This window comes from Bos mutus, chromosome 14 (genome assembly GCF_027580195.1).
Source record: "Bos mutus isolate GX-2022 chromosome 14, NWIPB_WYAK_1.1, whole genome shotgun sequence".
In the NCBI taxonomy this organism is placed as follows: Eukaryota; Metazoa; Chordata; class Mammalia; order Artiodactyla; family Bovidae; genus Bos; species Bos mutus.
Genome location: NC_091630.1, coordinates 538,816 through 564,430, shown reverse-complemented (window position 1 = coordinate 564,430; position 25,615 = coordinate 538,816). Strand labels below are relative to the sequence as shown.

Sequence of the window (25,615 nt, the reverse complement as noted above, 5' to 3'; positions counted from 1 at the left end):
ATAGACACAGAATATGGAGAAGGCAATGGCAACCCACTCCAGTACTCTTGCCTGAAAAATCCCATGGGCGGAGGAGCCTGGTCGGCTGCAACCCATGGGGTTGCAAAGAGTCGGACACGACTGAGCAACTTCACTTTCACTTTTCACTTTCATGCATTGGAGAAGGAAGTGGCAACCCACTCCAGTGTTCTTGCCTGGAGAATCCCAGGGAGGGGGGAGCCTGGTGGGCTGCCGCCTATGGGGTCGCACAGAGTCGGACACGACTGAAGTGACTTAGCAGCAGCAGCAGCAGTAGACAAAGAATATGCATTTTTAGAGAACAGAAATTACAAAATATTCCTTCTATATTAGCTAGATGAAGTGATGACCATTCATGACTTTCCTTATTACCTAATAGAAGACTGTACTTTCACTCCATCTAATTGTCTTCCTCGATCTTGTTAACTCTTTATCTCCTTTACCTTAAACAAAGTATTGTTGCTATTCAGTCACTCAGTTATGTCCAACTCTTTGCAACCCTATGGACTGCAGCACGCCAGGCCTCCCTGTCCATCACCAACTCCTGGAGTTCACCCAAACCCATGTCCATTGAGTTGGTGATGCCATCCAACCATCTCATCCTCTGTTGTCTCCTTCTCCTCCCGCCTTCAATCTTTGTCAGCATCAGGGTCTTTTCAAATGAGTCAGTTCTTTGCATCAGGTAGACAAAGTATTGGAGCTTCAACTTCAGGATCAGTTGTTCCAATGAATATTCAGGACTGATTTCCTTTAGGATGGACTGGTTGGATCTCCTTGCAGTCCAAGGGACTCTCAAGAGTCTTCAACACCACAGTTCAAAGGCATCAATTCTTTGGCTCTCAGCCTTCTTTATGGTCTAACTCTCCCATCCATACATGACTACTGGAAAAACCACAGCTTTGACTAGATAGAACTTTGTCGGCAAGGAAATGTCTCTGCCTTTTTAATATGCTATCTAGGTTTGTCATAGTTTTTCTTCCAAGGAGCAAGCGTCTTTTACTTTCTTGGCTGCGGTCACCTTCTGCTGTGATTTTGGAGCCCAGAAAAGAAAGTCTGTCACTGTTTCCATTGTTTTCCCATCTATTTGCCATGAAGTGATGGGACCAGACGCCAAGAATTGGGTTGGCCAAAACGTTGGTTCGTGTGTTTCCTGTAAGCTGGCTCTAGGGCCACTTTTGTCGTCATTTTAGCCACTCAGTCCTGTCCGACTCTTCGCGACCCCATGGGATGCAGCCTGCCAGCCTCCTCTGTCCATGGGATTTTCCAGGCAAGAATACTGAAGTGGGCTGCCATCTCCTTCTCCAGGGGATCTTCCCAACCAGGGACTGAACCCGTCTCCTGCAGTGGCAGGTGGGTTTTTACCACTGAGCCGCCAGGGAAGCCCCTAGTAGTGCTTAATTGTCTTTAACTTCATTAGAAACAATTAGATTTTATTGTGACAGCTGTCATATCAGTGTGCATTTAAAAAGTTATCAAAATTGGTGAATTTTTGTGTAGCCATTTTAATATTGAACATGGAAGAAAAAGGCTACATTTTTGGCATATTCAGTTCAGTTCAGTTCAGTTTCTCGGTTGTGTCCGACTCTTTGCAACCCCATGGACAGCAGCACGCCAGGCCTCCCTGTCTATCACCAACTCCCGGAGTCCACCCAGACCCATGTCCATTGACTCGGTGATGACATCCAACCATCTCATTCGCTGTCGTCCCCTCTCCTCCTGCCCTCAATCTTTCCCAGCATCAGGGTCTTTTCAAATGACTCACTTCTTTGCATCAGGTGGCCAAAGTACTGGAGTTTCAGCTTCAGCATCAGTCCTTCCAATGAACACCCAGGACTGGTCTCCTTTATAATGGACTGGTTGGATCTCCTTGCAGTCCAAGGGACTCTCAAGAGTCTTCTCCAACACCACAGTTCAAAAGCATCAATTCTTCAGCGCTCAGCTTTCTTTATAGTCCAACCCTCACATCCATATGTGACCAGTGGAAAAACCATAGCCTTGACTAGATGGACTTTTGTTGACAAAGTAATGTCTTTGCTTTTGAATGTGCTATCTAGGTTGGTCATAACTTTCCTTCCAAGGAGTAAGCATCTTTAAATTTCATGGCTGCAGTCACCATCTGCAGTGATTTTGGAGCCTAAAAAAACAAAGTCTGACACTGTTTCCCCATCTATTTCCCATGAAGTGATGGGACTGGATGCCATGATCTTCGTTTTCTGAATGTTGAGCTTTAAGCCAACTGTTTCACTCTCCACTTTCACCTTCATCAAGAGGCTTTTTAGTTCCTCTTCACTTTCTGCCATAAGGGTGGTGTCATCTGCATATCTGAGATTATTGATATTTCTCTTGGCAATCTTGATTCCAGCTTGTGCTTCATCCAGCCCAATGTTTCTCATGATGTACTCAGTATAAGTTAAATTTGGCATATTATGCTTTATTATTTCAAGAAAGGTAAAAATGCAACTGAAATACAAAATGAGATTTATGCAGCATATGGAGAAGGTGCTGTGACTGACTGAGCTGCTGAAAGGGGCTGACGGAGTTTCGGGCTGAAGATGTGTCTCTGGGTCGGCTTCAGGGGGGGTCGACCAGTTGAACTGACAATGATCAAATCAAGACATTCACTGAGAACAATCAGCTTTATCCTGGGGCTGCCCAGGTGGTTCAGTGGTAAAAACCTGCCTGCCAGGGCAGGAACACAACAGACGCGGTTCAATCCCTGGGTCAGGAAGATCCCCTGGAGAAGGACACGGCAACCCACTCCAGTGTTGCTTCCTGGAGAATCCCATGGACAGAGGAGCCTGGCAGGCTACAGTCCATGAGGTTGAAAAGAGTCAGACACAACACAGCACAGATAAAATATTATATCACTAGAGAGCCGACAAAATCAAAATATCCAAATCAAGCGTTGAAAATCATTTGCATCAGCTTGGTTATGTTAATCACTTTGATGGTTGGGTTCCACATAAGTAAGAAAAAAGCCTTCTTGACCCTATTTCTGTATGTGATTATCTACTGAGACATAGTGAAAATGTTACATTTGTAAAACAAATCATGACGGGTGATAAAAAATGAATACTGTACAATAATGTGAGACAGAAGAAATTGTGGGGCAAGTGAAACTAACCAGCACCAACCACACCAAAGGCTGGTTTTCATCCAAAAAAGTTGCTGTTTTGTATATGGTGGGATTGGAAAGGAGTCTACCACGAGCTCCTTCTGAAAAAGCAGAGGATTAATTCCAACAAGCACTGTTCGCAATTAGACCAACTGAAAGCAGCACTCAACGAAAGCCCCCAGAGTCGGTCAGGAATGCCCGTCAGGACAGCACAGTACTTCACGCCTCTTGGACGACCAGGCCGAAACTCTCGTAGCTTGGCTGGGAGTTCTGACTCCTCCGCTGTGCTCACCAGACGTTGTACTTTTGGATTTCCACTTATTTCAGTCTTTACAAATTCTGTTAATGGAAAACTTTCAATTCCCTGGAAGACTCTAAAAGGCACCTGGAGCAATTCTTTGCTCAAAAAGATAAAAAACAGTTTTGGGAAGATGGAATTATGAAGTTGCCTGAAACATGGCAGAAGGTAATGGAACAAAATGGTGAATACATTCAATAAAGTTCCTGGTGAAGAGAAAAATATGTCTTTTATTTCTATTGGTACTTGAACACCAGAGGAACTTTTTGGACAACCCACTAATGTTCATAAGATTGTGTGGAACAGTCTCTAGCTGTCTTCTTGCATGGACTCTAACAGACAGAGGGTCTGCGGGGGTTAAGGATTCACAGGGACCTGCAGCTCACGTTGTGCACCCAAAGCTTAAGCTGCAGGAGTGGTTGTTGTTCAGTCACTCAGCCGCGTCCCCTGTACAACCCCATGGACTGCAGCCCGCCAGGCTCCTGTGTCCATGGGATTTCCCAGGCAAGAATACTGGAGTGGGTTGCCATTTCCTTCTCCAGGGGATCTTCCTGACCCAGGGATCGAACCCACATCTCTTGCATTGGCAGGCAGATTCTGTAGTGCTGAGCCACCAGGGAAATCCAAAACACTCCCACTGAGACTTGCCTAGCTGCTGCCTCCAGAGTTGGAGGGGCTGCGTTTGCATCACAGAAGCAACCGTGAGGCAGCCGTGCTGCTCGCCTGCTTTCTCGCCTCGCTCACACTGTGTTGTTACCTTATGTCAAAGAAAAGCGCTTCCTCCACTTCCCCATTAAACCGTGCACCATCTCCAGGTAAAGGGCTCTGTATCCTGGCTTCCAGAATTCAGCAAGTGGAGCGGATCAGCTCTGAGTTTCCTCTGTTGGTTCCTGAACTGTGGCAGTTGAGTCCTGGCTATTCTGACTACCTCACTCTCCAATCACAGCCTTGTGTGATCCTAACTAGATCCTCCTGACCAATGTCTAATTCCGATCTCTGGATGTCATGCCCAGGTGACCGTTGTGTTCACTTCCTTATTCCATGTACTCAGGTGTTCACTATCTGCACTAGGATCTTGAACCATCTAGAAACCCAGACAACAATTAAATTCAGTGGTCTAGAGTCCACAAAGTTTAGCTTCTTTCTTTCCCTGAAAAGGACGGGGGGATTTCCTGAATTCTGTCTCATGCAGTTACTTCAGTTTCCATGGCTCTCCAAAACGTATCAGAGTAGAGGAATCTTCCAGCTAAAGATTTTCATTTTTAGATTGTGTATCCATAACAGCTGGAATTCATAGCTGGTTTACTTTGTATGATAAATCAACAAATATTTATGAAATGCAAGGTTTACGTAAGACTCTTGGCGGGGCAGGGTGTGAGATAATATGATTATTTATGGCTTTTGCTTGTTAGGCATCAAGTGCGTCTGCCGATATTGTGCTGTGTCCCGTATACACAGGCTCCTTTGGATAAAACAAGCTATAAACTTTGATAAGAAGCAATGCTACGCTCCTTCCTGTGTGGCAGCCTGGATGGGTGGGCAGTCTGGGGGGAATGGATACATGTGTGTGAAAAGAGAAGAAAGAAGCTACGCTCCTTCCTGTGTGGCAGCCTGGATGGGCGGGCAGTCTGGGGGGAATGGATACACGTGTGAAAAGAGAAGGAAGAAGCAGTGCTGCCATCGATTCATCAGTTCAGTCAGTTCAGTTGCTCAGTCGTGTCCGACTCTTTGTGACCCCATGAATCGCAGCACGCCAGCCCTCCCTGTCCATCACCAACTCCCAGGGTTCACTCAGACTCACGTCCAACTCCCAGGGTTCACTCAGACTCACGTCCATCGAGTCAGTGATGCCATCCAGCCATCTCATCCTCTGCCGTCCCCTTCTCCTCCTGCCCCCAATCCCTCCCAGCATCAGAGTCATTTCCAGTGAGTCAACTCTTCACATGAGGTGGCCAAAGGACTGGATTTTCAGCATCAGTCCTTCCAATGAACACCCAGGGCTGATCTCCTTCAGAATGGACTGGTTGGACCTCCTTGCAGTCCAAGGGACTCTCAAGAGTCTTTGGCAAGTACTTAATAAACTGTCAGTTGCTTAGTACGATATTAATGCTCATAAAGATTTTATGAGATCAGTACTAGCCTGTTTTCGGTGAGGAAACTGAGGCTCAATGAGATGGTCAATTGTCACAAAAGCCACCTGCTGGACAGCAGGGGACCAGAATTCAGAACCAACTGCCTGAGCCTGTGCCCCCTGCCCTGTCGTCGCTGTGAATTCACTGTGTAGTGGGGTTTTCCCAGCGGAGGCCAGAGCTGTGCAGGGTTTGGTGAACCCGGTTTCATTATTGCCCCTAATGTCCATAACTCACAGCACATCAGCTGCCAGGTGACCGGGTGTTTCAGCGGACTGTGGCTGTACGATTCGCAAGCGTCTTACGAGTGTTGTTCTGCTATGTCTGGGTGGTCTTGGGGCCTCCTCGACCTGGTAGACGACCAGCTTTGAAAGGTGAACTGCTTTAGGTGCATATGAACGTGATAAAGACTTTTTTATGGTTATATATTTTGGCACTTGACATGTCTTCTAGATTTTAGCATAGGCTCAGTAGGGGAGTAACCTATAGGGAAATCGGTCACAGATCTGGTGATCTGAGATGCATGGATGGAGGTAGACCTCTATTGCAGTATCTCACCCTGGGGACAAATAGGAGAAACCTGGCTCAAAGTAATTTGATCTTGTTCTGCTTCCAATATTTTAGAATAGAACTGTTTTCACCTCACTGTGTGTGATGCCTCTGTAGCTGGAAACAGAATAAGGTGATGGAAATAATGTCTCAATCCCATACAGGTTAGGGTCTGAACTTTGCCACGTGCTAGCTGTGTAATCTTGGGTGCGTAATCTTACAATTTAGCCTTTCTGATTATTCATGCATCTAACCAGCACTTACTGAGCACCAACTGCATGTCAGCTTTTTCTATTCAAGTGCCTTGCATGGAGACAGACATTAAAGAAAAAATACATGAATAGCTCAGTTTCACTTGTTATATATTATGAAAAAATACAGGCTGCTCTATTAGCATGGAAGAGGGGACTCTGACTTAGTCTATTGAATCAGTGATGTTTTAGCCAAGATGTGAAAATTTAGGGTTGGTCATAACAATACGAAAAGAGTCAGAAGACAGTATTCCAGGAGAGATAGCAATAGCATGTCCAACGGTCCTGAGGTGAAAACGGGTTTGAAACTGGTAAAGCCCTGATTCTTAAGCCTAGCAAACATAATGTCTCCTAATTTATAACAAATAATTTGTAGCATTTCTGTTACTGTTCTAAACTGAAAGTTATAGATAACAAATATAACCTACCTTCACACATAATTAAAAAAATAAACCCGAGTGCCCTAGTGGGCACTATAAAGAAGTAAAAGGAGAGTGAATGATTGTCAGGAGATTTATCCCTACATGCAAATTTCCAGCATAACTACACTGGCAACATAATGAAGAGTCAAAATGTACTTGTATTTAAGAATTATTAACGTGCGACAGCTCCAAGTTCAAGATGATGTAGTTGAGCTCTACCCATGACTGGGCCTCTGCATTTGTCTCTGCTGTGCTCACAGTGAGGGTCTGCTAGGATCGCGAACACATCCCTGGCATTATGCAAATAACGTAAATCACCTTCGCCTACTTTTTCAGGCACCTTTTGATTTTTCATCATGTCTTTTTTCCCACTTCTTGGGGTCAGTGTCTTTCCCCATGCCAGCCCCTGAAAAAAAGTTTATGGGAAATGACCGGGAGGTATCCACTGCAAAGCCCTGCCCTGCTGGACCTGATTGGTTTCTATAAATTTCACTAGCACTTTACATCTGCTTGGCTGGATCAAATCTTTTGGATGGAAGTGCTCTAGTCATTCCAATATTATTATTGAGGACTAAAAATATCAATATTAGAATGTTACCCTTAACACGTTTGTCTAAAGGCTAATACGAGGGTGGTTTCTACCGTAAAAGCTTGATGCTAGGGTGGTTTCTTCTGTGGCTCAGCAGTAAAAAATCTGCTGCCAGTGCAGGAGACACAGGAGATGTGGGTTAGGTCCCTGGGTCAGGAAGATCCCCTGGAGGAGGCATGCAAGCCCCTCCAGTGTTCTTGCCCGGAGACTCCATGGACAGAGGCGCCTGGGGGCTGCAGTCCATGGTGTCACAGAGTCGGACACCACTGAAGGGACTGAGCGTGTGTGCAGAGTGGTTTCTACCCTCTGTTGGCTCCCTAGGTTAATTTGTTATTGTTCTTTGAGGATAAAATCCCTGAGTGACTTTTGAAGTCTAGAAATGACTCTCTTGGAGCTTTCTCTGCCATAGAAGATCAAATTTCTAATGACTGAATGTAAAGAAAGACAAGAGTTAAATAAAGATCAGTTTTCATCAGTCAGATTCTGTGGTTAACTTGGAAAAAAGATGGACTTTGTTTCAGAAAATGAGAGGAGGGAGCTGGGAGAAGAAAATGAAACACAGCGGAGCTCCACCAGCAGACAAGGGCAGAGAAGGTACCAGCATCCATGGCTGCCATGAGTCAGGGCCACTGCCTTTCAGAGACACAGAAGTGGCTTTCAGGGCGAGAGCTGACGCACCCCTGCTAAAGCTGACGCCGAGTGCCTTGCCTGTGCCAGCTTCCTGTGCATTCACGGTGCTGAGAGGTCTAGAGGAAAAGAGTCCCCGATGGGTTCGAAGCTGGAGAAAGGAGCAGGGTTCCTGCCTTCAGTATTCCTGTTGTTGAAAAGAGCCGTTGGCACAGAAGATGCCTTTGGCAGAAACCTCTGGTCACAGACTCAGAAGTGAAGCATAGCAGTTGTGAGCCAGGAAGGCTGCAATGGTAAGCGTCTGTGAAACTTCTTAATGTCCCTTGTATCCTGGTTTATTCCTGGAAAAACTTTCTTTATGGGACAGACCAACTTGATGAAAGATAGAGGGCCGGTAGAGCTCTCATAATAATGTGCTGGTTAATGCCTAAATATTTACACGTCTTCCCTGCGATGTAGCACATGGTTGACACTCAGCTGCGTGAGACATCATCTTTTCATTGCTGGTAAAGATCTGCAGAAATCCGTGCTTGCCTTCTTCCTCTCTGGCGTTCTCCATCCTCTGCCTCTCATTTCCTGAGATGAATTCCGGAGAAACAGAACTTTCTCTTTTCTCACCCAGTAATTATCTGGTAAAGTCCAATTTGAATGTCCTTGGGAACAAGACCTTTCTCTGAAAGTTTGATGGATTGTGTTTTCCTAATGTTTAGTGACCTTAAGGCTTGGCAATGAATGCTGCTTCTTTTTATCTTTATACCACATTTTATTTGTAGGGTTCCCCCGTTACAAAGTAACCCCTTGCATTATCATGGCTGCAGAGAGAAGCTCTAGGTACTGATCTGTTACCGTGAACAAACAAGCTGTGAACAATTACGACTTAGCTTCAAACAAGGAAGCATGTGTAATCATGGAGTCTATGGTCTGGGGTTCAGGACTGGTTTAGCTGGGTGCTTCGGGTTCAGGGTCTCTGGTGCGTGCTTAGTTGCTCAGTCGTGTCTGACTTTGCAACCCCATGGACTGTAGCCCGCCGGGCTCCCCTGTCCATGGGATTCTCCAGGCAAGAACACTGGAGTGGGCTGCCATGCCCTCCTCCATGGGATCTTCCCGATCCAAGGATCGAAGCCACGTCTCCTACGTCTCCTGCATTGGCAGGTGGGTTCTGTACCCCTAGCGCCACCTGGGGAGGCCAGGTCTCTCATGGGGCTGCAGGTAAGATGCCAGTCCGGGCACAGTCATCTGAAGGCTCCACTGGGGCAGGCTGACCTGCTGCCAACGTGGCTGGCTCACCCCACCCAGGACGATGGCGGTCTCAGGCGCTCCCTGGCCACTCTGCTTACATTTGCCTGAGAAGGATGCGTCTCTACAGGGACACTTGGGTGTTTGCTCAGCTGCTTTCCTCAGAACCAGTGCTCCCAGAGAGGGCAGGGGCGGCCACAGTGCCTGTTACGGACTCAGAAGTCCCAACGTTGCTTTCCGAATATCCTCTTGTTAGCAGAGAGTCCCTAAGACATGCCCCCGCTCAAATAGAAGGGGACTAAGCTGCATCTTTTGAAGGGAGAAGTAGTACAGAATTGGGGAATATGCATTTAGTCACACTCCTCTGAATTGAACCAAGGTTTTCTGTCCTTGCAGTATAACCAGGGTGATGCGTTCATCTGTAAGAGTGATTTCCAAGCAGTCTGACTTCTAGGGCTCTTGTGAAGGGTTGGCTCATGCTCTGTCTGCCTGTTTTCACCATTTAAATGGGTGTCTTTCTCTCCTACCTCTTTTACATTATTCAAATTCCAGATGTGGCTTTTTAAAGGGAAATGCAAGATGTAGATTTAAACACCTTGAAAGAATAGCACCTACTGGAAAATTCTTTTTGTAGACTAACACTTTTTTGGGTATCTGTTTCTGAAATTAATTGTAGTTAGGATAAAATCAATTTCCAGTCAAACACAAAGAAGTAATTTAAGAAGTCACTGACAAGTTACAATTATCGTTAAATTGTGTCCCTAGCTTTGGACTATTGTAATACGACTATTACAATAACAAAACCTGTGACTGCTGTTTTGTCTTCTTTTTGCCCTGAGAGCTGATACACTTGTTTCTGTGGCTTTAGTTTGCTTTGAAATCCTAATTGGAAGGTCTGTGTAATAAGTGGCAGATTCTTGCACTGGATCTCAGCCCTTGTCTGGGGTAGTGGGCATTATGCTGGAATGATGGATACTGCACATTGTCTGGGGTAGTGGGCATTATGCTGGAATGCTGGATACTGCACATTGTCTGGGGTAGTGGGCATTATGCTGGAATACTGGATACTGCACATTGTCTGGGGTAGTGGGCATTATGCTGGAATGCTGGATACTGCACATTGTCTGGGGTAGTGGGAATACTGGATACTGCACAATGTCTGGGGTAGTGGGCATTATGCTGGAATGCTGGAGTACTGCACATTATCTGGGCTAGTGGGTATTATACTGGAATACTGGATACTGCACAATGTCTGGGGTAGTGGGTATTATGCTGGAATGCTGGATACTGCACATTGTCTGGGGTAGTGGGCATTATGCTGGAATACTGGATACTGCACAATGTCTGGGGTAGTGGGCATTATGCTGGAATGCTGGAGTACTGCACATTGTCTGGGCTAGTGGGTATTATACTGGAATACTGGATACTGCACATTGTCTGGGGTAGTGGGCATTATGCTGGAATACTGGATACTGCACAATGTCTGGGGTAGTGGGCATTATGCTGGAATGCTGGAGTACTGCACAGTGGTGATGGCCTCTCAGCAGGATATTTTTGTGTGGCCCTGTGTCGTGTTTCCCCATCAGCTGCTCTTCAAGTCGGTACCCTTTGTTCTAGCCAAAAGGAGCTGCTCAGGGCTCTCAGTATCAGTCAGCTTTCGCTGCATAACGAACCACAAAAATCTCAGTAACACACAATAGATATTATCTGCCACCACATGTCCGTGGGAGACAGGGCAGCTCTGCTCTGCTGGGGTCCCGGCTGGCGGGGCAGTGACTCCAGAGTATATTCTCCTTACGACAGTCACAGACATAAATAGGCTGACTCACCTGCCTATCATATTTCAAGCCTTTGTTCACATCACGGCCACTGATACTCCTCTGAGAGAAGCAAGTCACACGGCCGAGCCCAAATCCCAGGAGCGGGGAAATGCGAGAATCCTCTGTGGGAGATGGACGTGCAGTTCTCCTGCTGGGTCGGGGAATCCAGACCGCCGCCGCTGCCCGCCGCGGTCTCATCCGCGCCCCTTCCTTTCTGTCCTCGTGCTGACTCCTGTGCAGCCCCGTCCTTACACCTTTCGTGGGTTTCCACTGTTCTTCCAACTCCCCAGAACTCTCTTCCTTGCTCTGGTTTATTCAGACTCAAACTTTGAAACTCGTCTCGACGGCCAGCTCTGGCAGACCGCTCCTCCTCCCAGGGCTGGCTGCCCCGTGTGTCGGCCACACCTGCGTTACTCCCACCGAACCGGACCAAGGCCTCGGCTTTGTGCCCCCGGCCCCCAGCTGCGTGCCTGCCTCCCAGCTGTCTCACTTACTACTGTGATTGTTGACGTTCTTGTCTGTCTTCCCACCGGACACTGGTTTCCTTGAACGGGACTATGCTTTTGCTCTATACACCTTCCCCAAGGAGCCTGAACAAATATTTGACACATGAAGCAACAGCTGATCCCTACCTCATTACCATGTGAAATTATATCATGTAGCACCCAAGTTGAATATGTTTTCTTGAATTGTCTCTTATTGGTTTTGCTTCTGTTATTTCACCAATGAGACTACATGCTCCCCACAGATCAAATTCCGTGGCTGTTTTCCGTTTATGCCTCATAATACCTGACATCCAGCAGTTATGTCGTGACTCATAAGTGATTTATGGTACTAATTACCACTTGCTTAGCTTTTTGGCTGCCATTCCTCATCCAACCCAAGAGTCATGATACAAGCAGAAGCCCATGGTGTGCTGGTTCATCCGTCAGAAGACGTCCTATTAATAGCCAGTCACTGCCAAGTGACAATGTCAGCATTCTCTCGAGTCATCATCACATAATTTCAGCCAGAACAGCAGGGTAAAATTTTTAAGTAGAAATTTTGGTTATACTGGATATATCTAATATGCATTTCCTATTGCATATGAAATAGAAAATGCATTGGATATTTCAGTGCCCAAATGTGAGTGTCTAATTTAGAAGTCTGTGGTCAAAAGTCAAAAGACCTTCTGGTTGTATTGACTACATGTGTACACAGATAATTTAGAGAGAGAGGAGAGAGACTTTATTTTCTCTTCTTTCTTTTTAATTGAGGGATAATTACAATGCTGTGTGGGTTTCTGCCAAGCATCAACATGGATCAGCCGTAGGTACATGTCCCCCCCCCTCCCGCCCCACCCCACTGCTCTAGGTTGTCACAGAGCCCAGCTGGAGTTCCTTGAGTCATACAGCAGATTCCCACAGGCTATCTATTTTATCTTTCCTTCATTTTTTGTTATCATTGTTTTCCTTTTTTTCTTCCAATTTTATTGAGATTTAACTAGCATACAGCACTATGTAAGTTTAGCACAATGGTTTGGCTCACCTACATCAGGAAATAGTGCCATGATAAGCTTAGTGACAGATACAAAGTTAAAGAAATAGGAAAAAATGGTTTTTTTCTTGTGAAAATACTTCGAAGATTTACTGTCTTGATAATTTTCATGCATATTGCACAGCGGTGTTAATTTTTATCACGTTGTGCGTTCCTTCCCTAGCACTTATTTATCTTATAACTCTGAGTTTGTACATCTTGACTGCCTTCACCCGATGGCCTTCCCCCCACCCCCTTTCTTTTAAATGCAGGAAGGTACTCTGGCATTTTCTAAATTTCTGGCCCTGAGCATAAGCAAGTGAAATGAAAGAATGACAAGTTTTAGTTTATATGATACAACTAAAGCTGTTTATGTTAGCTATGATAAACCATCTTCAGAGAATTCTTTGACACGGCTTTTAAAGCAATAAATACACTGTAATAAATAAGTGTAACAGAATGCATTTACAGAGCTAGGTGAAAACATACACAGAGGAGATGTCTTCATTAACCCTCTCCATTTTCATTGGCTCTAAATTCAACTTTGGCATTAAATTGCTATGTGTATGTGTGTTGGTGGCTCAGTTGTGGCCAATCCTTTGTGACCCCGTGGACTGTAGCTCTCCAGGCTCCTCTGTCCATGATGACCGTCCAGGCAAGAATCCTAGAGTGGGTTGTCATTTCCTTCTCCAGGGGATCTTCCCTACCCAGGGACCGAAGCCGGGTCTCCTGCATTGCAGGTGGATTCTTTACCAGCTGAGCCACCAAGGAAGCCCTTTTGTGTGTGTGTGTGTGTGTGTGTGTGTGTGTGTAGCAGAGTAATTTGACTTTTCTGAACTTTTTGCTGGCTTGGAAAAGTATGATGCAGATCACAGACATACGATGTGCTCATCTTAACAGTGACTCGTCCTGCTTATTAGTGAGGGCTGTTGGCCGTAACACATTTTGTTTTAAACTCTGTGAGACCTGGGCCTTGTCCCACCGCCCTGACACAACTCCCTTCCTTCCCGAGAGTGGAGAGCATCACGTCGCTTTTTGGTTCTGTGAGGGTGAAGACCAGACCAAGCTCTAACTTAAATATCTGTTTAAATAACACCAGCTTGCTGAATATTCATGCTGAACCTATAATACCCATTTTTTAAACTGCAGCAGTTGGCTCATTTTTCTGCTAAGTTTGAATCATTTATACTTTTTCCAACCGTCAACGCTGGACATGATATGATGGCTTTGAAGAAGAGCAGTGCAAACCCTGGAGCTGAAAGTGGTAGAGCGGCATTTGGTCTGACGTTCCTGTTGGGACCCGTGAGGCCGTAACCCAGTGGCCCCAGGCTTCCTGCTGTGTGGCCCCTGCCCCTCTCTGCCCTGCGGCTGCGGACCCCGAGGTGCAGTGGGGTCGCTGATGAGCTGGGGGCTCATCGTCCTCTGTCCCAGACTCCTCTTCCCTCCTGTAGCTGCGCGTCTTTCTGTTCCCAGGCTGCCTTGGGCTCTGCTCCTGGGCAGGTTCAACCAGTGGGAGCCATGGACGAGGGCTGAGGGTCTGACGAGGAGAGAAGTCAGGCTGTTCCTCCCTCACCCCACCCAGCCTCCTCGGCCATCCCAGCTGTGGCCAGGCCCCCGTGTGGCTCCTGCGTCCACTGGACCCCTGTCTCTCTTTCCAGACCCTTCTAGAAGGCCCAGGCCCTGGGCTCCGGGCACACCCTTCCTTCTTGTCCCTGCATGCCTGGCAGTTATGGTTGCTTCCTGCTGCTGTTGGGGTGTGGGTTGCCTCATCATCTCTATTTGGCTTCTCAGCCCTTCTCTCTCCCATGTAACCAAATCTCTGCACCAAATTCCCTCTTCCTGAAAGATCTACAGTGGTCCCTGGCTGGACCCTGAATTATAGAGGCGTACTACATGGCCAGTTGTTTAAGGGAAAAGGCTGTAGAGAGATAGACTCTTAGCAACGGTTTGCAAAAATTGTTTACATTTAAAACCAATTTGAGGACTTGCCTGGAGGTCCAGCAGTTAAGAGTCTGTGCTTCTGCTGCATGGGGCACAGGTTCAATCCCTGGTCAGGGAACAAAGATCCCACAAACCTTGCCTTGCAGCTCAAAAACAAGAAAAACAAAAATATTTATTTTCTAGTCTTGGCCAGTGAAGCACAAAGCTTGGAGCTGTACATGCTGGTACAGCCCAAACATGTAAAAAGAGCAGAGCCTGGAGAAGGACATAAAACGCTTGTTGGATTGAGTCCAATTAATCTGCCATCTTGTAATGAGTTATTTGTTCCAGGACCTTGTACCTAGCAGGCATTCAAGCATACATTGAATGAAAAATGAACTCTACTTGGAATGTATTGCCAGCCATTTCCCAGGCAACAGACAATATAATAACACAGCTGAAGCCCTGTCTCACATTTTCTGTGGCTTCTTGGTAGAATTACAATGAAAGCATTACCCAGGCCTTGCATATCTGCCTGGGCATAAATTCGGAGAGTTGCTCCAAATAGCCGGGATAAAGAGGGAATGAATGACTGCTCCATGGAATGCCTTGAGACTCTAGCCTGAGTGCTTGCTGTGCTCAGGGCACCAGAGAAATGAGTAAACTCTCCCCACCTGGACGTCAACGGGCCAAAGAAAATAGGAAACTGATAACCAAAGGCCAGACCCTGGGCAAGTCATCAGTGTGAATAAGAGAAATCTTCTGAAAATCAACCCCAAGTCTTGCTCAGAGCAGAAGGCAAGTGTGCAAACCAGGGGAAATAAGCTGAGGAGATGTGATAACCACAGGACTGATTTCTGAGTGTGGAGCTGGAGAAAATGTGCAGCTTGATTGGACAGGCAGCCCAGGGAGCCGTGACGGCAGCGAGCAAGACAAGTGCAGCCTCGAAACCCAGCTTAGGGTAGAGCGGTGGGGAATGCTGTAGTCAGTTCTGTGTATAGGCTTCGGCATCAACCTGCCTGTGTTAAATTGAGGCTCTTACTAGCTAAAGGCAAGTCACTTAACCTGTCTGAATCACAGCCCGCTTTTCGGGTTAAGAGTACTACCCACCATTGTGGTTCTTGGGAAGACGAAGTGAGTTTATACGTGTAAAGCATTTAGATTCAAAACCTGGGGAGGCGCGTATGGGCACAGGTGGCGAGCCACATTTCAGGCTTGTCAGAGCCCACAGTCAGACTCTGTGCTTCCTTCATCCCTCCCTTTGTTTCACAGATATTTCCTGGTGCCTGATCTGTGTCTGATACTAGGGATACAAGGATGAACTAAAACAAGCAGGTCTCTGCCTTCGTACATCCATAAAAGAAAACACTGGAGGGACCTTCCCGGTGCTCCAGTGGCTAAGACTCTGCGCTCCCAGAGCAGGGGGCCCACGTTCCCTCCCTGGTCAGGGAACGGACCGCACATGCCACAGCTGAGGCCCGCTGCAGGCAAATGAATACGTATTCTTTAGCAAAGAAAATATGGAGGGTTGGTCTTCGGTTAGTGGTGAGGCAGGCTCAGGGAGCCCTGATGTGGTTTTTAGTGAGACTTTTAAAGAATATTATCTAGTTTCTTTGGCTGTATCGGGTCTGAGATCCAGCTTGTGGGATCTAGTTCCCTGATATCGAACCAGATATCGAACTCTGGCCTCCTGCATTGGGAGCATGGAGTCTTAGCCACTGGACCGCCAGGGAGATCCCCCAATGAGACTTTTAAAGAAAGAATATGACAAGTGTGCCACTCCAGGGAGGGATGTTGATGGTGATGGAAGCCAGGCAAGAGTAGGGGAGGGGGGTGTGGGAAGCCTTTCTCTACTTTCTCTTCAGTATTGCTTGTGAACCTGACTGCTCTAAAAGAGTAAAGTCTGTTTTTAAGTTTTTAAGTTTTTTGTAAGTTTTAAAGATTTTCTTTTAAAAAGCAAGAAATACGAGAATAAGATCTTAAATTTTTTAATGAGAGCAAGATCTAAGAGAGTAGATTGTGACGATTCTCATTAAAAAAAGGAAAAAAAGGAAGAATGAATAAATAACAGAAAACTCTATTCTAAATATTTTTGGTAACTCCACAGAAAACTAAGGCTATTTTAATCTTAGCTTAAATCATATTTTTGGAAAGTTAGGTCTTCATTTCTATCAGCTAGGCTCATTTTTTAAAAAAATGACAGAAACTCCAGTTTAATTGGGCTCTGTGATATTCATCTCTACACAACGCCAGTAGTTGGTATGGCCGCATAAGGAACTTGTTAGGAAAAAGCAGTTTTCACAAAAGCCACGCATGTGAAAGTAAAAGCAGGCTTCCAGCCTAAGAAGTTCTGTTTGTTGACCCTTCAAAGGTCATGGCTGCTTTTAACCATCAGCTGCGTGATGGTGTAGACATGCAGTCATCCCGTTATTCTTCTAGTGTTTACTGGACCACCTACTATGTGAGAGCTTGGATCTGACGCTGGAGCAATAAATAAGGCACGATCCCTGCAGTCAGCAGGCTCCTGGTTCCAGGCCGGATGAACGTAAAAACAAGCAGTTCGATGGGATCAGTGCCAAGGGAGGCGCAGATACTATGGAAGCAAATCATTCGTTCACTTGTTCATTCAGTAAATATCTGTCAGTTATAAAATACTTGGAAGGCACCATAAATTCGTGAAGTATTCCATATTTACAGGGCTTCCTGGTGACTCAGTTGGTAAAGAATCTGCCTGCAATGCAGGAGACCCCGGTTCGATCTCTGGGTTGCGAAAATCCCCTGGAGAAGGAAATGACAACCCGCCCCAGTATTCTTGCCTGGGAAATCCCATGGACAGCAAAGAGACACGACTTGGCAATAAACCACCACCACCTGGGCATGTTGGGGACCTGGCCACGAGTGGAGCAGATAACCCTTGCCTTCGGATTTGTTGTGCTTCTGCCCATTCCGGCCGTAGAGAAGGTATGAGTTGAGTCTCGAAGACTGAGAAGTATTTGTGGAGACGGCCGAGGTAGGAAGGGTATTTCAGGAGGAAGTAAGCTGTGGCCTCAAGAGTCCCCGTGTCTTCGTGGACAGGGTGCTGGCACTTAGCTCTGGAGACCCCCTCTCGGTACCAAGCTACCCTACCTTGGACCCTCACCAGAGAGATGCATGAGGGAGTCCTTATTATGGGTGGTGGCTGCAGGCAGTCACTCAGTCTATAAACTTCAGTGCTGTCTCAGGAACAATTGCTGGTTGACATTTTTGAAACACTTGACTTCCTTTATTTTGATTACAGCCTACAAGGCTTATCAAAGACACCCAGGGACTCCCTGTGGTCAGTGGTTGAGACTGTACATCCTAAGGCAGGGGGTGCACATTCGAGCCCTGCTTGGGGAGCTGAGATCCTGCATGCCTCGTGGCCAAAAAGAACATAAAACAGAAATGATACTGTAACACATTTGATAAAGACTTTCAAAATGATCCACATCAAAAAACTCCTTTCAAAAAAGTATTTCCTGTTCTCTGTTTAGAGATCTGAGGTCTCTGAACTTAGCCTTCAATCTCAGTCCTCACTTAGCTACTTAAATAATGATGTTTAACATGGTTTTTTATTCCCCCAGAGAAAGATTTATAACCAAGGTCAGCTTCGTGAGTATTCCATCAGTCCGAGAAACACGAGTGAAGACATAGGCAAATATTAACATATAATGTATTAGCCTATATGTAGTTGGAATATTTCATAACTTCAAGGATAATGCAATCTAAAATTCTCTGTTAATATGTAACTATATCCTTACAGTTTTCTTCCTTTTTTTTTTTTCTTTTAAGGCATCTGGTGGTTTAGTTACTGAGTCGTGTCCGACTCTTGTGATCCCATGGACTGTAGCTCTCCAGGCCCCTCTGTCCATGGGACTTCTCAGGCAAGAGTACTGGAGTGGGTTGCCATTTCCTTCTCCAGGGGATCTTCCTGACCCAGGGATCAAACCCAGGTCTCCTGCCTCGCAGGCAGATTCTTTCCCACCAGAGCCATCAGGGAGGCCCTGAGGCATCTTGGGGGGCTGGAACATTCTTGTGAGTACCTTCTTCTACTTTGAGTTGCATTGCGGATAGTATCAAATGCCACTTGTTCTTCTCTACGTAAGTAGAAAATTAAAAGAGCCAGACTCTCTGCTCCACAGTGGTCCCCGCCTTCTGCTCTCTTTGTGAGTAGGGCAGGGCCCGTCCGGAAGCTGCTGTCGGGGGTTTCTGCGCAGGGACTCTCTCCTGAGTGTCCTCTTCCGCCGACTCTCCTACTCCCTCTTACTCCGTGTCCCTGAGGAGCTCTCCTTAGCGTTGATCCGTGGGTACCGTAAGGTCACGGGAGGCCTGAGTCACCGTGCTGTTAGTCATGCAGGCTGCCGTTAGTCATCGGGGTCCTTTCTGCAGTTCTAATTCTTTAAAAGTGAGTGGGTCCCTGTGGGGAAAGCGGCTCCAGTTCTCACAGAAGAGGCGGTTTCTGCTGAATTCCCTGATGCGTGTTAGGGCACAGCTGTCAAGCGAGGAAGCATCTCCCTCTAATTAAAAATAGTACCCACTCCAACTATTACCCAATTAGCCAAGCTGGTAGCTACAAATAACCAGTAGACTCAGGATGGTTTTCTGAACAACTGGATTTAACAGTGGAGCGTTAAGTGTCGATGCATGCAAGTTACGTGCTTTTTCAACTCAGATGCGACTGCAGTTTTACTTTTGAGAAATCTCTCTCCTCCTGTCCGCTCCTGGAAGAGTTGGGCCGGAGCAGGAGGTCGGCGCTCAGCGGTCAGCGCCCCGCCCTCTCCCTGCAGCGCCGGTCTCCGGTGAGCTCAGGAAGTGCCACCGAGGCCGCGCAGCACGCACGCGTGTTAGGGCAGCCTCCCTGCGGGTGGAGCCGCCCCGAGGACCGATAACAAGGAGGAAGGACTTTTCCAAAAGGTGACACGTATACCTTGACCCCAGAAAGAGGTCACTAGGAACACAGCAGACATCAGAGGACAATCTTTATCCCTGCAGTGTAGAAAAGCTGCTATCCCCAGAGCAAACACTGCATCAATACCTTTCTTTCTGGAAGTTACAGGCCAAGATGTCAAAAGTGATTATTTTCTAGGATTGGAGTCATTGCTTTTTGGGTCTTCTAATTTGTCTACAGTAAATATGCCTTGCACTTAGAAGGGAAAAATAAGTTATTTGTGATTTTAAATACTTTAGACCAGTCGCATGCTGCTGCCTATCAACTTGATTGTTTTCTTTTATGTATGTTCCCTCCTCGGCTTTCCCAACTCACACATAATTTCTTTGCAATTGCAAAGAGGTGTAGTTCCGCATCCTATTAACTCAAAGTATTGTTGTACATGTGAAAACAGACACTAAAGGCTTCTGTGCTTCGAGCCACGCAACCCGGACCCGGGTCTGCCACAGCCGTGCGTGCTGGGCTGGGCCTCGCTGCAGCCTTGTCGTCTGTCCAGCGGTCTTGTGTTAGGACCTGTTGGGATGATGAGGTGTCAGCGTGTATGTTTCTTTGTTTTTCTGCCTGTGAAAATGTATAGTTTGTTAATAGCACCGTAAATTACTTGGAAGAAGAGGTTTGTTCAGTGGAAAAGAACCACGAATAGGTTTAGATTTTTATGGAGCTGAATCAGCCAAATCAAACACAGGCTTTCCCCGAACCTTCCAAGTTTTTAATGGAAACTCACGCTCTTTAGAGCTTTGCTGCCTAATTATAATTCATGCCTTTTGCAGATACATTACAGGGTGGACCCAAAGGAAAATGTTAGACGTGTCCGCTGGCTATTTCTATTCTGCTCCTTGTGGAGTGCCAGCCGCCTCCATCCGATGGCCCGTGTGTGCAAAACACCGGCCAGATCCCAGCGGGCTGGGCCACCTCAGCGGAGGGAAGACGGTAAACTTGCAGTGTTACAAACACAGACGACACACTCAGACACAGAGCCAGCCTTCTGTATGTGGTTGTGCAAAAGGCACCAGTGTCAGGATTCAATTTAAAAAGTCCTGTGGTAGCATAACCCCAAATCAACCCTCATCGTTGTCCTCATCAGAGAGATCCTTGCGAAACCCAGGAAAAACAGAACTACCCAGATTTCATTTAAGGAGAATTTTCTTTTCTTTTTTTTTTTTTTTTTTAAAACTAGGTTTAACTGGTGTGAAGGGAGAGAAAGGAAATCCGGGCATTGGAACTCAAGGTCCCAGAGGCCCCCCAGGGCCAGCAGGTACGTCTTCCTACCCAATGGCAAACTGCAGCACGGAGACCCCAAGTCTTCATTTTCCCTTGACATTGCAGGCGAGGCAGATGGCCATGTTAACATCCGTGTGGCCGACTGGAACAGCCATGTTTCCATATTACATCCGTGTGGCCAACTGGAGTGGCCATGTTTCCATATTACATCCGTGTGGCCGACTGGAACAGCCATGTTTCCATATTACATCCGTGTGGCCGACTGGAGTAGCCACGTTTCCATATTACATCCATGTGGCCAACTGGAGTGGCCATATTTCCATATTACATCTTTGTAGCCAACTGGAGCGGCCATGTTTCCATATTACATCCATGTGGCCAACTGGAGTGGCCATGTTTCCATATTACATCCGTGTGGCCAACTGGAGTGGCCATGTTTCCATATTACATCCATGTGGCCGACTGGAGTGGCCATGTTTCCATATTACATCTGTGTGGCCGACTGGAGTGGCCATGTTTCCATATTACATCCATGTGGCTGACTGGAGTAGCCACGTTTCCATATTACATCCATGTGGCCGACTGGAGTGGCCATGTCTCCCATGCCTTTCACGGGAGGGCCAGTGTGTTAGTAACGAGTCCTCCGTACACCAGACCCAGAGGTACAGCATGTGCGGGGATCTTATTGTTTGCAGGGTCAGGCTGGGGCTAGGCTATGCTTCACTAATGAATCAATCCCCAAATGCTTCGTGGACTGACACGTACCCAAAGTTTGATGTGGGTAGGCTGACTTTCCCCTCATTTTAGAGCAAAGGGCCTTGAGGAGAAAGATCAGCTTCCTGAATGGAGGATGACAGATGTCCTTTCCGGTTATATTCCACTGGCTGGGACTAGTCACAAGCCCCAGCCGAGCTGCATGGGAGGCTCAAAATCTGGGGGGACACATGGCTGTGTGATGAGCACTCACAGTTTCTGCCACCATGGCCATCTCACTTCATGGGGCTTGTGCAAGCTTGGAGTTTTGTGAATTTTACTATATGCTTTTAGGATGGTCTCCAGATGGCCATATTTGTTTATTAGAATTATAAATTTTCAGTCCTACTGGTATTTACAATCCCAGTCTTAAGCATATTGAATCTAATGACTTACCGGTTTTTCTTGCCAACCTGTTGATGATTTGGGGAAATACTTTCTGTAGGAGAGATTCCTAGTGCAATAGGTCTGCTCTGAGTATCAATACCCCTGTTATTAGAGACTGCATGAGGAACTGTTCCAGAGCATGCCGTATGCAGAGTGAATGCTTGGGGAATGTTAACTCATGGAGCTGCGTTCTCCAGAGATTTGCAACACTTTTAAAATACAGAGTGATACGTGTTCCTGAGTTTCATTTTGGTTCTATTCAAAGAGATTCATTTGTAGTTGAAAAAGGCCTTGAAACACTGTTGAAATCCAGGTCTAGAACAAAACAAACACATGAGCCAGAGAAAGTCCAGGCTGACGTACTTCTTAAATTCACAGAAATTTTAATCACCCTCTCACCTTCATTCAGTGTTAAGTTCTCAATTGACACAAGCTAGCCTAAAGGATCCCAGGGACGGGGGAGCCTGGTGGGCTGCCGTCTATGGGGTCGCACAGAGTCAGACACGACTGAAGCGACTTAGCAGCAGTAGCAGCGGCAGCCTAAAGGAATTTTGGATTCATCTGTTGGGTCCAATTTCAGAATTTTCATTTTTCTCCTGCAGTATAATTTCTTTCAAATGTAGAATAATTTATTTCAACCATCTGGGGCCATAACCCAGTAGGGGTTGCCAGGCTGAGGTCAGATGTGTTCCTGTGTGTGTAAATGTGTGTGTGCGTGCCCTCACACTGGATCTGTAGGAGCCTGCATTGGGAGATAGAGGCTGGTGGCAGTCTGCTCCTTTCCCTTAATATTCAAGAGGTGAGGGACAAGAATGCATTTTGCTTTCCAGTTTCCTGAGCTGGTTGAAAGCATTGACCTCCAGGAGAACGTGTGATTGCAGTGTGATCCTCTGTCCAGGAAATCCAGTTCAGGAATAGAACTCATTGAGTAGAAACAGGCAGACCACCCTAGTTGTCAAAACGTGTAAGATGGCTTCTTGTAAGAGTTAGTTTGTTTCTTGGTGGTCTGAAACCTCACCCTGTGATGCTAAGAGACCAACTCTTTTCATTGGTGGGCACTCCTTAGGGCCTTCTGGGGAGAGTCGACCAGGAAGCCCGGGCCCCCCTGGCTCTCCTGGACCAAGGGGCCCACCAGGTCACCTGGGGGTCCCTGGACCCCAGGGTCCGTCCGGCCAGCCTGGATACTGCGACCCTTCTTCGTGTTCTGCCTACGGCGTGGGAGGTAAGTGTCAGCCCTTCGTGGGCTTTGAGCAAATCTTACTGTCTTAGTACCATAATGGTGGGGGGGACCTCTGAAAAGTAGACCTATTTTGAGCAGGAAGCAGAGCTGGAATTGCTCACTACCTTTGAAATTATCCAGAGGGCTCTTCTGTGAAGTGCAAATTAATGTAGAGGTTCCCTCTTGAGGGGACATTTAAATTAATGCCACATCTATGTCTTCCTTGCTTCCAGATGGCCTCTGACCTCATATATGATCATTGAGGGACATATCTGACAATTCTCTGGGGCCTCTCTGTGTTACTTCTGTGGTATGGCCATAATGTCCTATTAAATTGTACTCTTGTTTTGGGGACACCTCAAACTTAGAACTTTCCCCATAATTAGGAGAGACCTGGAGATTCTGTTGGGTGACATCCTTCCCACCACATGCATTTTAAATGACCAGGGATTATTTTAAGAAGCAAAAGTGGCCGGCCACACTGTCCTTGCCTCTTATTAACTACTGGACTGAGATCCTGAAAAAATTGTGCTTCCTAAAAACATCTGTGGTCTCCATGCTAGAGGGTTGCATAACGGGACATTTTCCAACACAGTCACTCTTGGAAGTATCAAGAGAGAGGTTCAGAAATTGCTTTGGGGCAATAAACCTATTAGCCCATGAATTGAAGTTTTCTGTTTTAGAAGAAACTTAACCTTATTTCCCAGAGGGACTGATCAGAGTTTTGCTGATGTGTTTTTCCCTGTTCGTCTCTTCCCTCCCCGTTCTCTCAAACTTTCCTGTCTCATTAAGATCTGGTCCCTTACAATGATCACCAGCACTGACACGGAACTCTCCCACTCTGACTCCATTGGCCCGGGCAATTGGCTGCAGACACAGAACTGTCCTGCTGACCACGACCACCCCGCCCTGCCCCTGCCCACGGGCACTCCTCTCCCCTGCCCACCTGCTTCCCCACCTGCCCACCCTCTCATCTCCTGCCCTCCCTGCTCCAAACACTTAACCACGATAAGACTGGAATTTAACCAAGTCATTTGTCAGTTGTCATAAAAACCGACTGCTCCGTACCAGCCTGGGTGAGGGTGTAAGTGTGGCTGCCGAGAGTTACCCCAGACCTCCCCAGGTGGAGCCCAGGAGTAGCCACTGCCGGGTGCCTTCTCCTCGTCCCGTCTCACGCACATCGCTGGGCGTCTTTCTCCCCGACCCCCTGCTCCCATCTCACACACATCGCTGGGCGTCTTTCTCCCGACCCCCTGCTCCCATCTCACACACATCGCTGGGCGTCTTTCTCCCTGACCCCTGCTCCCATCTCACGCACATCGCTGGGCGTCTTTCTCCCGACCCCCTGCTGTCCGCCCCCTCTGATCGCCCACCTCTGCCTCCGCCTCCTGTCCCCGGTGTTGGACTTCTAACATGAGACTGATTTTTACAATTTATTTTTCTTTCGTCACTCTGCTGATATTCGGGTTTTCTTTTGTAAATAAAACATGTCATATTTAAGCAGTTTGGCTAACCATTTCTGCGGTGTACCTGACCCTTCTTTTACTAACCATCTGAAACCTCCTGGAAAAGGTGCGCACAGCCCGGTGGATGCAGGGCGCTCTCACTTTCTACCCAAGCAGGATATCTCTGTACTTTAGAGACCAAACCTATGCCTCTGCGGATCCAAAGGAGGGGAGGACATCAATTTGTGGCTCCTGGGTTCTGTCAAGCCCCCACCCCACTCTCCCCCTCTAGCTCCCCATCCTGACCAGCCAGAGTTCACCCCTGTCCAGGATGAGCTGGAGGCCATGGAGCTGTGGGGCTCTGGGATCTGACAGTCTCAGCGGAGCTCGGAGGCCCGACCGCAAAGGCGCGTGAGGCGACTGACCATGTGGTTTGTATGCTTCCTCTGGGGGCTTGTTGCATCAGCCTGCGTCTCCTGTTTGGACACCGTTAATGTTATTGTCATATTAACAGAAAAGCGTGTTAAAAAGAAGCTCCTTAATTCATACACCACAGGACTGATTTCTGCTTGTTGCTTTAATGGTGTCCTCAGAGAAAGATTGGCCCTAACGTTGAATTCTGGAATCCTTTTTGCGTTGGGTGATCGCGAGTCCTAAAGTGCAACAAGACAGAAATGTCTGTATTTGAGGGAAATGGGGCCCCAGAACAGGAGTTCAAAGGGATTCAAAGATGATGTCATGTATCCTTATCCCCTCTAGGAATGACCTTGATGAAAAGAGAAAAAGGGACATGATTGGAGAAACTACCTCTTGCTTAATTAATTGATCTAACTCTGAGATCACTTGGTGACCAGCTTCACTGGTATCCAAGAATATGCGTTAGAATCTGGCCTTTCTGAATCTGGCAACTGTGACACTAGATTCGGTTCTTTTCAGTGGCTTTTGGCATGTAACCTAATGACTTCCCACCGACTCTGATACAAAGAGTTCCAATTTTGATGAACAGTTGATCCAGCAGTATGTTCCAGAGCTTGCCCTCCGTAACCACATGGATTACTTTGTACATGCAGATGTGTTTTTGCAAACCTATTTCCAATCTTTTTTAAATAAGCAAATAAAATTTTGAAACAATGTA

The 25,615-nt window shown here is 46.8% G+C and overlaps 1 protein-coding gene across 1 annotated transcript in view; it reads left to right on the top strand.

Annotated features, from left to right (window-relative positions):
• Window positions 1-25,615, top strand: part of COL14A1 (collagen type XIV alpha 1 chain) — a 233,071-nt gene extending 207,456 nt beyond the window's left edge. Inside the window, 3 exon segments of the mRNA XM_070382861.1 lie at window positions 20,633-20,710; window positions 22,883-23,038; window positions 24,773-25,615. Of these exon segments, the coding sequence (XP_070238962.1) occupies window positions 20,633-20,710; window positions 22,883-23,038; window positions 24,773-24,852 (314 nt within the window). The 3' untranslated portion in view covers window positions 24,853-25,615.